Below are 12,530 nucleotides of genomic sequence, written 5' to 3'. Positions count from 1 at the left end.
ATCAGTAGAAATCGACTTTGCACTTGGGGAGAATACGTATGAAAAGTTTGGTTAAATACTTTTCCAGGAGCTCAGAGCTTTCTGGTGTGTCAGAGCCAGATGAAGTTTGCAGAGCAGCATGTCAGATGCTGGAGTGTGGTGTTTACGCACGTGTGCRCTTGGTGTGAGAAAGCCTGTTTTGTAATGAGCCTGTGAGCTCTAAATCACCATTTGTGCCAATGTTTACACTGGCACTGGGCAGTAATCTTAATGTTTGCATTTGCAATTTTTAAGTAGATGAGGAAAAAAGAGAAATTGCCTCTGTTTATTCATGTTGGTGTTCAAAAGTCCACTGTAGGCGTTAAGGTCACTGCTCCATTGGGGTGTGTGACGTAGGAACCAACAGTGGAAGGCACTGTGTCTTATGAGAGTGATTTTGTGTTTTGTGCTGCAGCTGGCAGGAGGATAGGAAAGTTAAACTTCATCTTCAGGGTGCTCTGGGCTTGGGGTATGGCTGSTCAAGGACTGTCACACAAGGACGTGGTGGGAGTATCGGTGGCTTTCTCTGGTTACAGCCCTTCTTATTGCTGAAAGGAAGAGGGTCACGATTGACAAAGGAAGAGTCCATTAACCTTGGCAACCTGAAGGGATAGACGAGGCTTTGCAGAAGTTGTGTGTTGTCTACATTGGTGTTTCTGAGCATATCCTATATAGGCCATTTCTCCTCTGAATTTTCTGAGCATCACACAAGTTTTGTTTGCTACACAGCATTTGGTGTGGGTACATCTGTGCCATTTAGGATAAAGCAAAGAAACTAGGAACAAAGTGACAGTGTTGTCACACAGCTGATGGTGTGGGCTAGTCAGGCACTAGGCACTGTTCCWCGAAGCACCTCATCCTTTCTGTAGCTGAGGAGACCAGGTCTTGGTTCTTTCAATGTGAAAATGGACATTCCARCTCCTGACAGAGGTTCTTTCCTCCTGSCTTCCTTCTTTCTCATACTGATGASAAAAGTCTKTATTTTCATTCAGTTTGGTTATACAAGAAATCTCAARTAAAATGATCCAGCCATACAATAGGTTGCTTTCCAACATTTGCTAAACATTGATTTCCTGTTACTCATCTATAGATTAGTATTGGTGGAAATTTGCAGAGTGACCCATAAAAGTTTCTGAGACCTGAGTGACTAATGTTTGTCATTTGAATTTTTTACAAATGTTTACATTCCAGGTTTACTTTCTGGAAAAAACCCACACCTCAGTCTATGTGCTCTCCTGGTTTTTAGTTTCCATCTTATGCCTCTGAGTGAGAAATACCATGCTGACACTTCAGAATTCCCTTCAGTCATCTCAGTTGCTCTCAATAGAGACAAGTTAGCATTTCTAACAAAAGGAAAGTGAGCAGGATAGTTTTCTTTATCTGATTCACTATTGCCAGAATTACTGGTGAAACAGAAAAATCCTTCARTGGGAAGCACCACATAAACTAAATAAGCACATCCAAAAAGCTTTTCTTTTGACATCCTTTTGTGATAGATGTTTTTGTATTTGTGAATATTTACCAAAAGGTGGTGATGGGTATGAGGAATTACAAAAACTGGAGAATCATGCTGACTTTGGACAAAAACAATGTGGCTAGTCAGAGGTAGGAGACAATAACTCTGCCAGCAGAGCCCCCAGGTTGTTTCTGTGCCCTGCTTGTGGCAATGTTGTGCCTGACTGAAGAAGCACCAGCTTCTACTCAGGTGATGGTATCCTCTGCCAGCCTGGAACAGCCCTGTAGTGTTTCCAGCTTTGGAGAACTCAGCGCAGTGTTTTAGAGAGCATCATTCTCTGGGTGCTGTTCCCTTGATGAAATGTAAACAAACAACAGATTAGTTGTTYTGTTTTCATTTTCTGGTACCTTTTYRATGTCATTTCCATAAAACTGATRGTTATTGAATATGGTTGAAATAAAGCAATGTTTTCATGTTGTCAGCACAGCTCTAGAGATGGGTTGGGGATTAGGTGATGTCTTTGCTATCTTTTTAATGAATTGTGTTGGACCACAGGGGACATGGCAGTGGATAAATACATAATCCCCTCCATACTTTGGTGGAGTTTTTTGTWGGTGTTCTGGAGGATTCTTGGTCGGTGGATGTAGGTTTTTTGCATGTGTATGGATTTCTGTGTCTCTGGATTTTTTTTAATATTATTTTTATATAAGGTCATAAAGTTATGTACCTTTCTATGCTACTGAAATAATTAGAGCAATCTGGTGTTTTTATAAGTGACTTTGAACATCAGCACTACTTTTTGTAAGATTTCTTTGGACTCAAAATTTAGTTGGTATCGAAGTCTGGATTTTTTTTCTGGGTTTTTGTTTATTTTGTGGGGGTTTTGTTGTGTTTTGTGGTTTTCAATTTTTATGTGTTTGGTTGCTTGCTGGTTTGGGGTTTTTGTTTTGTTGTAAATGTTCTAAAACTGTTGTGGTGCCCTATCACATTTAGGGTACATAGGCCAGATTCCTGTGTCAAATGGATACTCCAGCTTCTGTTGAATTCAGTATGGAATGTACATACATCAGAATCAAATCTAGACCCTGTTTGTTTCCCAGAGATGATGCTGGAGTGTTAAAAAGGCATGTGCTTTGCCTTGGAGGGGGCAACTGGGCAGCTGGAGATTTTGTTGAGCAGTTAACACTGCCTCTTTCATTTTTGCCATGCTGTAGCAGGATTTTTATATGCATTTTAACAGTTATTTAAGAGTCCCCATATGCTTAGAAAGGAATCTGAATATATGTGCCTTTTTTAAAGCTGCATCATAACTAGGTTATTCCATCAATACAGAAGAATGACTGGGAGCTGCAGTTGGAACAATATGTAAAAATACAGCTTGTAAAAGATTTCCTTTATTAACTGTCATCATCCACAGAATATATGTTCAAATAAACGTTGTGTAATAACTAAATTTGAGATTAATAGGCCCCTTAAGAAACAGCGAAGTCATTCAGGATAGTCAGTGAAAAATAGCCTGTAAGACTGTAACATGCACATATTGTCCTGCTTACATGCTCTCTCTGGTGTCATTCCCATTTATCAATGTCGGCAGGCTCTGTTCTCATTAAAACACTCTTGCACAAAAGCAACTTAATTTTCTTAAGAGAAGAGGACACCTGATTCAATTTAGTGCTTGAAACCAGGAACTTGAATATATATATATATTTTTTTTCCTGTCTGAACTCAGATGAATAGTTATGAACAGCAACACCGATTAAACCTTATTAGGTATATTTATATTCTSTTTGCAGTAACAGTGCTGTGGCAAATAGCTTTCTACAGAGCTGTAACATCTTGTTATTGGAAACAGCAGTTAAGACATGAGCGGTGGTAACACTCACATGAGATTTTATTTTTAAATAGGAGATTGAAGGAATTGTTTAAAGGGACTCTGCCAACTCATTCAGGCTACTTCTGATGTCCTGCCTTCTTCCACCTTTTTGAAGTACACTGATCTCTTTGGATACATAAAATTTCCTTTTCTGTTCTGTTTGGTCAAATTATTTCCATCACTTTTTTCCAGTATCTTTTTTTTTTGGTTTCTTTTTCTTCTTCTGTCAAATAGAAGACATAGTTGTATGAAATTTTGCAATAATAGTATGGATGCTGTAAAATGTTACACTACTACATTGTGTCCTCTGCTCCATCATAATCCTGCACTAGAACTGTCTCTCCCCAGTTGTTTTCTATTTTTCTGGGTTTTTCATTCTTCTTCATTGGGCCATGGGTGTAAAGAGGATAATCAATCTTATTCCTGATGTTTGAGCTGTATATCCCACTAATGTGTGGTATATCGCACTAGTGCTAAGGTTTTMACTGCAGGGAATTGCAGTCAGACAAAGAGTAGCCCAGTGTGATGCCCAGGCTGCTTCCTTCCAGGACATTCTGAGGCCGTTTAGTTTCATTTCTCTGCGTCTGTGGCCTTGACCCTGGAATGTCCTTTCCACAGATCAGGGATGACTTGGGGCCAGATGAGCCCTGGTGTCCATAGCGTGTGCTCTCCCAGCTGAGGGGTGCCTGGGGCTCAGTGTAGCCTTAAGTACAGCTAGGAAGATTGTCTGCCTGAAGGCTGCCAAATGACACTGCGGAATCAAATGTTTTAATATTGAAGCAGTATACACACACTGGTGAAAAAACCCTCTTCTTTCTGTGGTCCACATACAAAGCTATGAGGCTCTGCTGTTTCCCTGTACTCTGCAGTAAAGTTCCRGTTTAGTTGTGCATAACAATTTCTTTGAAATTGTGGTGATAATGATAAAACGTTGCTGTTTGACCCAGGTGTTCCAAATGTGGCCAGRGTATCTTTTCCTGTTGTTTAATATAGTCTGGCTACACTATTATGAAAACAATATCTAGTCTAATAAATTCCAGCATAGTGGTACCAAAAAAAGGCAATGAAACAAAATTCAGAATGYGTTTTGTACTTAATGCTGTTGAAACCCAAACGCACTTGTTTGATTTGCAGCCCGGTTCACATGTACTTGAATGCTGCTGGTATTTGCTTCTGCATTTGGGTCCCACTGGGGGGAATGGCTCAGCCCCTTGCTTGTGGCTTTGCCTTTTCCTTCCAGCCTTTGTGTTTTACCAACCTTTGCTGCCAGGAGGACTGTCTTGGATCTTCTTGTCACTGCAAAMATTTTAGCAGTGTTTTCCATACATGTATTCCAGGATGAGGTGAGAGATGAAGGGCTGSAGCTTTGTGCTAGATTCTGGCATGAGAAGAGGAAAGTTTCTCCCAAAGGCTGCCAGATAGGTGTCCTTCAGAGGTGGCCTGGTCACTTCTCATTTAGAATTCTGCCTGAAAATGTAGACCATGAGAGCATTCCCTTGAGCCTAGTGTGCCATACAGAGTTGACTGAAATTGTACTTGCCTAATAATARGTAAATTTGTTGTTTAGTGGAGCCAATGTTGTAAACTCAAGTGATGCTGTACATGCTCATCTTGCCCTGTTAGGGGTCGTGGCAGTGGCTTTCAATCATATCTTTGAGCTGATATAAACTTGGTTGTCAGTACTGCTGCTTTTGAATGTGGTCTGGCCCTACATTTCAATACACAGCTATGCACTTACCTTTTGAAAKAATTTTACTATGGATTTTATAGAGAACTCTCCTCTCATACTAATGCTAAGTGCAGTGAACTGTTTGCAAGCACATGCAAATCTGAACTTGGAGGATTATAAAGACATCTAAATGTTTTCATGTTTTATTGTTTCATTTAAGCTGACTGCAGATAGTCTGATATGTGTTGAAGCACAAAAAGAGCAAACACTAAAAAAGTGATACAATAATAGTGACTAATAAATGTTTCAAATAGAAAATGAAGAGCCTGGCTGTATCATGTGTCAGCACTAATGTTTATTTGTATCATCCCTCTAAGGATTTCAGAGTGCTTTTTAAGGAATGAATTAATTTTGACAATGCCCTGTGAGGTATGTATCCCTTTGACAGAAGAGAGTTGGAAGCCCAAAAGTGTTTAAATTCTACAGGGTCATGCTACTAGGTATGTTTAATTACAAATTGGAGCACTTGATTCAATTTACTATGACTTTGTTTAAACTGAAACAGAATCACAAATACAAGCCCCAAGTTTGTGAGTATGAGAAGAAATTACTTCTAGGTTTATTTTGCGGGGAAAATGTTTACAGAGAAAACAGCAGATAGAGTAATTGACATATGTAAGTCATCCCTCACTGAGGTAAATAATTGGAATGATTGTAGCTTAATTTGCAGTCTTCCTGATTTTTTTCCTCTTCTTTTGCCTGTAATGACTGTTTAATCATTTACTATGGATAATTTCTGACACTTTGGAGAAAGGGAATTAAAAATTGCAATCTGGTGTTCCCCTGAACCAGTTGTGAATTATGACTGTTGCACATGACTGGCTGAATAACTGAAGCATAAAATTTGTCCAGGATTGTTGTCTTAGCCCCTGTTAAATGCTTGGGAATAATTTAAAAGTTCGGAAATCTTCCAGATGGATCAGGAAGGAAGAAGTTTGATAATGGCTAAAAAAATCATCAAATCAGGATTGGTARCCATGCTCTAGATTTGTGTGGATGGGTGTAATGTGTCTTTGCCTTGTGGCATGAAAGTATCAGTTGCAAGCTCCAAATGCAAGAAGAGAATCCTGATTTAATTCACACTTGTTGAAGAATTGTTTATACAACTCACGCTTCCTTTCAGCTATGATCTCTGGCAGGAGATGCAGTTTGGACTTGTGCCTCCTTTTTTTTTTTAATGTTCAAAAAAGAAATGCTGATGTGAAAGAGGTGTTAAAATATGTTACTGTAGTTTACAACTGTCAACTATAATGTTTTATTTAGCTGTATCTATTCAGATGCTCCCTCCACAACATGGAGTGCCATATGCCATTGTCCCTGTTAGTAAGCAAGTCAGCAAAGGGTTTCCCAGTCTGCATTTGTTTTTGTATTTGGGCCACTGAGGAGCTGTGGTCCAGTGCCATCTTTTATTGATAGGGCCAGCAGAGGAGGAATCTAATGAAATTATCAAAGCTTTGAATTAATTATGAACTTGAATAAGAAAGCTAAGCTCTCTAGAGCCAAGGATCTCATTACCCATTCATTTTCATTGCATCCTCTTATGGAGCAGAAGGCAGGTTCAGCTACTGCTCCTGCCCTGATTTTGGACTTYATTCAAACTTGCTCAACTCACTAGCAGCCTCTTGTTATTAATCTGTGGCTGGAAGTGTCCAAGGTGATTAATTTAACTCTACTCTAAATCGGCATGTAAATGGTAGATTTCCCTCCTCCCTTTCCTCTTACCTTTGCTGTGTGGCTTTTCATCATCAGACTGGCTGCCATACAAGAGTTTCTGCTCTTTCTTGGTAATTGGGGAAAGCTATGCAAGACGCAAGTTTTAACTTCCTGGAATTTAATGAGTTCATATTAAGAAATAATACTGCTACTTTTTATTTCCTGGATATTTAGGTAAGCACAAACACTTCTAAAGTCATTATTAAAGTTGTTWATTTTGTTATTTTAAAAGACAGTGGAGTGAAAAGTAATGACATTTTGGCTTCAGAAGTATAAGGTCATTGTGGGGGCTTTTTTGGTTGAGTTTTTTGTTATTCCTGTTTTAAATGTGTTGGTCAAAGTACAGGATGTCAATACTTTATTACAATGAATAACGGAATTAGTTTATTTACCAGGTTAATATTTCATTAAGAGTGTATGAAAATGCTGCATTCCAGTTAAATCAGTTTATGTTTATTTTAATTAATAGGTCAGTATATAAAAATGTTCCTGGCAAATTAGAGCACAAACGGTGAGACCAAGCTTCTGTGTAATTTTCTTATTTCTCACAGATATTCCTGTTCAGTCTGTCGGCAAGGATTTTCTCCTCCTCCTGCTTTTGTCCGTTTCAGCACATTATTTATGAATGCATAAACCAGAATCCATCAGTCTTCATAAGTTACAGGCGACTGGCAATTTTTTAAGCAGTGGCTAACTGCCTAATGGTCTCTGTGTGTGTGTGTGTATTTGGAGAATCTAATAGCTCATTGGGTGGGGGAAGAACATTTAGTTCTTGCACTGTAGCTATTTTACCATTGGTGATATTTATCCTTTTTTTCTCTTCAGGCAGCTGCTATATTTAATTCCGCTTTTGGAAGTTTTTTGGTAAGTAACACAGTATTTCTAGTAAGTGCTTTAGAAGTCTCAYTTTTAACAGTATCTTTGGTGTGTTTGTACTTTTTTCACATTGTTGTTTTTGGAATTTTGCCATTCAGATGGAAAAAAWTTGAAATATCTTTCAGTTTATGTCACCATGCCCTTAAATACAGATATTACATTTTTTTTTTGTTAAACTCTTGAGAAAAGTAGTGAATAAATTGTCTCTGCTCCTGGTAAATTAATAATGTGTAAACACATCTTAATTTTCTCCTTAATGGGTTAACAGAATCTATTATTATGCAGATGTTTCAGACATGGGCATCAATATATTGATTTTTCTAATAAGACCCATCAAATACTCATTATTTTCTATCAAGAGGCCATGGATTTTGAAAAGAAAACATGACCCATCTGATCAGAGAGTAGATGCTAATTTACTCAGTGACTTGTCATTTGTTTAGCATATTTTACTGTCAGTGGAGCCACTCGATGTCTCTGAGGAACACACTAAAATAGCTAGATATGGGAAAGCAATCAATCCAGTTGGAAATGYAACTGTTTCTTTAAAAAGCAAAAGCAGTATTTGTGGTCCTGATGGCCTACAAACATTTGCAAWGGGCACTGTAAAGAATACTGAATACATTTGTGAAGAAAGGAAGAATAGCTTTCGTTTAGTGATGTGTTGTTTAGAAAGAGACTAATGAATATTAAATAAAAATTATTTTGTGTGTTGGCAAATGACTGTGACTGATAGTTTTATTTMTTTGGGCAGCTAATAATTGAATTTGTTCTTATTTGCTGAAATTTATGCATGTTTAGAAGTATATTTTGTGATTCCTGTCTTATGTTCCCAGAAGGAGGATTGTGACGTATCAAATGAATGAATGACAAAAGAATTCAAATTAGGAAATTTAAATCAAAACTGCGAGTACAGAATAACTCACTTTTTATTCATGGTTTGTGTTTGGGGTTTTTTTTTTTATGAAAAGCTAGCTTTTAGGAGTTAAACTATATAAAGCTGTATTGCGAAGAGATTAGGCCATGTCATTTTGAAGTTATGCACTGTGCTGCTGCTTTTTTGAGGGACTAGGTTAGAGTTAGGAGGGTAGATGTAAGTTTTTGGGGGTACAGATGACCATTCACATRTTTAAAATATCAATTCCCAAGTACTTGTCCTTTTTGTCACCAGTCATGTTCTCCTTCCATGGGACGAAGGTGCTTTCTGCCTCAAAATTGGAAGAGTTGGAAAAACTCTGAAGTCTGTGTGTGTGTGTGTGTGTGATATTTTCTCTGGTTGCTTGGCACAAGCTCCTGGTTTCTCTGCTGTTTCCACTTTCAGTTCAAGAGGTTTCTGTGAATACCCAAAGGCTCAGTCCAGCTGACATTTAGAGATGTCTTTTGGCTTCAAAGAAGAATTTAGGCTCCACTGCATCTGACTACAACACTGGCTTCTAGGAAAGCAACAGAGACATATTTTCGGTTTCTAGTAGCTGGCTGTAGCTCTTTGAAGAAATCTCAGTTCAAGAAGCTGATTTAGGTTTTGTCTTCATGTAATATTCCTAATTTTGATTTTGATCTTATTTCATGATCATTGGAAAGTTCTGCTTATGTGTAATTACCTCATTTCACTTTTTACTCCCTTCAAATCTTTTTGGAAATGTTGTAGCAGCATTGCAGTAAGCATTATTCTTCAAAAAATTCCCTGGAAAGACTTTTCAGAAATATTAAAGATCAGCTCGAATGAAATGGTAGTACCAGCTGATTTTTTCTAGTTAATGATTTTTTTAGAATAACATTGTAAATCCACTGGCTATTAAATCAGAAATATGTCCACACATTTAAACACTTGTGGTAATTCTACTTTGAAATGGTGGTTAGGTAGGGAATATGTGTGTATGACAGAAAACAAACCACAAATACGTTTACTGAGTGTTTTGCTCTTACAAACTTCTCCAGTTATGAAGTTGGTAGGATAAACCTTGTGACTGAAATGTGATGGTAGGTCAGGGGCAGTAGTAAGTAGGCAGAGTTGTTTACCAGTAGTTTCACAGTGGTGTAGGTCTACATGGCCTTTGAGTGGCTCCAGATCTGGAGCATAGCACTGGCATGTATATGGTCACTTACAAAGGAAGTTTGCTGTTAAAAAACTGGCAAAGCATTARATACATATGGATATTATGTGTGTATGTGTGTTTATATATATATATATTCTTCTTTGAAGTCAAAACTGTTCTATTAAATGTAAAAATAGTTGGCTTGTTTCTGAGAAGATAATGGAAGRTCCTGGTGGAGGTGGTTTTGGGAATCCATCAGTTTATATTGGTTTCCAACTTACAGATTTGGCTGTGGGTGGAGAACCTATGTCCTGTATCTTTAAATCATGATGGATCTAAATCACAGTTGTATTTTTCTTAGGAGTGTCTAATGATAAGCTGTATGTGGACAGGCTTAGATGTTTTGTGACCAGAACCTTATACTTACACATGTCCTGGAGATAATTTGGAAGCTCTGACCTCAGCACGGCTGCAGTTTTTACTGTGCTCCTTGTCTTACCATATGCAGCACATGGGCAGGTTGCTGTACTTGTGTGTAGCCCTGACAAAGCCAGGACAGCACGTTGTCTGTTTTCAGACTATGCCCTGTGGGCCAGTGCCTGTGATAGTGTGAAAAGAAGCTGATTTAAAAGGGCTGAAAGATGTGCTGTGCTCTTTACTCTCCTGCCCTGCCCCCCCTGTTTTTTCCCCTCGAAACTAGGAAATAGTGCTTGAGAAGTTAAACTGAAAAAAGTTCTGGAACAAAATGTCGCAGGAAAATACTCAGCATAATGTTAGCATGATACTGAGATGAGCTTATTCAGATGAAATGGAACATCTTGTGATATACAAGTTGTACAAATGATAAATATGTCTTGATGAGCGGAAGTACACTTGGATTAAGGACCTGGAGGTGTTTTCAGTGGTAAAGGAATTTACAAAAACTGCCAACCAACTGCAAAGCAATACCTTTTTAACTCCATCAAAACACATRTTCCTATAAATATGCAGACAAAACAATGCATAGAATGATACTATACATATTTACATTATTTTATTGACTTAGTTTAATAACGTCCCAGGTCTAATTAAAACACAGTATTTGAAAAAACTAATTGTTACAGAAAAGTGTTTTTATATAGCTAGATTAGTAATAACTAATGATAGATGAATTCAATTTACATAAATTTCAGCCAAGAGAATATTTAGGCTCATACCACAGAGGATTGCTTTGAGTTGGGTAGTTAATATCATTATCTCCTCCCCTCRGTTAAGCAGTTTAGTTTACAATAATTGAGGAACATAAGAAGTGATTTCAGTTTTTCCTCTTAATGGGGTTTTAATATAGTCTGATAGCATTTTACTGATACAGGGTKGTTGGTTATCACAAGGTTTTATGCAAATGCTAAGATGGAAAGCACAGTCTTAGCTGCTTCCACTTGTAGGAGAGGATACTTTTGCCCCCAAAGAAATTGCCTGGGATGTTAACCATAGGTCTGCTGGCATTCTTAATGTTGTATGCATTGCCATGCTTYCTAAGCATTTCTGTTCTGCCTCTAAAAGGAGATGACAAATGCTTACCARTGTCCAAATCCCAGAGCAATAGATAGGAGACTCTGCTGTGCTGATGGTTGTTCCATGGTGTTTGCTGTGGTTCAGCACCTCTGACTTTGCCTGCCGGGGTGTAACCTGTCCCTGAGGCTGTTCCTGTACTGAGCTCAGGACATGTGCTTGGCTGAGAGCTGTGCTGTTTTCAGTGACTGTGTAATGTCATGTGTGTGGGAGATAGAGATAGCCTAAAATCCAGAACACTGTGTCCACACAGAATGCTCTGCACTTCTAGRCTAGACCAGTCTTGTGTAGTCTTTYTGCCTCTCATTCATCTCCRTTCTTCTTGAGACTGTGGGCTGGGAAACCCATGAGAATACCCAGCCTGTGATGTGAGTCAGGGTAGGCTGATTCCTCGGTGCCTTGGGGTTATGAACAGTAAGTGTGGAAAGAGCAGCCATCAGCTTCACCCTAAACAAAGAACTGTAACCAAGGCTGCAGATGGTGAAGGTCTGAAGGTCTGTGGTGACAGGAAATCAAGAGGAAGARAGAGGATTCAGGGTACTCTGCTCTGATGGCCACTGGACTCCTGAGAAAACAGCAAAGTGTTGGTTAAGACTTCATCCAATACTGCCTTAGATTAGCTTTTCTTTCTCTGTTCGAACCTAAAGATGAAATAAGGCACATTTCAGGTGCCCATTGTTCCATTAATCTCCTTTGCCCAAACTAAGTATGTATGGGTTTGTTCTTTTATCAGACCATCTCTCAGAGGGGACACAGCTGGTTCATGTCATTCAAAAAGCTCAAATCATTTTTGGAGCAGCGACAGGATTCATCAAATCAAGGCTATTGTTTTTATTTACATTGTCTTCTAAAGGCAAGCTAAAGCTAGGAGAGAATCAAGTTAGGTTCTCACATATACACAAAGCTTRGTCGGTTAATGAAAATGTATGGAATTCTTATCTAGTCTGCTTTAGCAGGCATAATGATTTACACAGCCTGACAGCACCAGTGCAGCAAGTAAATGCATTAGTCATAGTGTCCATTTTTCTTGCAAATTTGTGACACAGATTTAATTATGGGAATGACCAGCAACTTACAAATCTAATTTTGGTAGGCTGAGCCAACTTTTTTATTTTAATAACAATGGATTTTTTAGCAATGATTTCATTACTATTTTRAGAAATCCAACCATATGGAAATAACCAATTGGCTGAATTTATTTACTTTATTTTACCTTAATGGATGTTGAATGGTTTAGGTTTATTTGGTTTTTTTTTTTTTAATATCCCTTTTTTTGTC

At 38.2% G+C, this 12,530-nt stretch overlaps 1 protein-coding gene across 2 annotated transcripts in view; it reads left to right on the top strand.

Moving 5' to 3' along the window:
- The window catches only part of SLC10A7 (solute carrier family 10 member 7), a 134,915-nt gene that overhangs the window by 37,314 nt on the left and 85,071 nt on the right, over nt 1-12,530 (top strand). The window contains exon 5 of one of the 2 annotated variants that reach the window (XM_057376316.1): nt 7,615-7,653. The exons of the other annotated variant lie outside the window; for it this stretch is intronic. Within the exon in view, the coding sequence (XP_057232299.1) occupies nt 7,615-7,653 (39 nt within the window). The remainder of the gene's footprint in view (nt 1-7,614; nt 7,654-12,530) is intronic. 2 annotated transcript variants of the gene reach the window in all.

Source organism: Malurus melanocephalus, unplaced genomic scaffold (genome assembly GCF_030028575.1).
Source record: "Malurus melanocephalus ecotype Western Australia unplaced genomic scaffold, MMel_1.1 scaffold_277, whole genome shotgun sequence".
NCBI classification, from domain to species: domain Eukaryota; kingdom Metazoa; phylum Chordata; class Aves; order Passeriformes; family Maluridae; genus Malurus; species Malurus melanocephalus.
The sequence above is the reverse complement of the archived record's forward strand: the minus strand, read 5'-3'. Positions and strand labels throughout refer to the sequence as shown.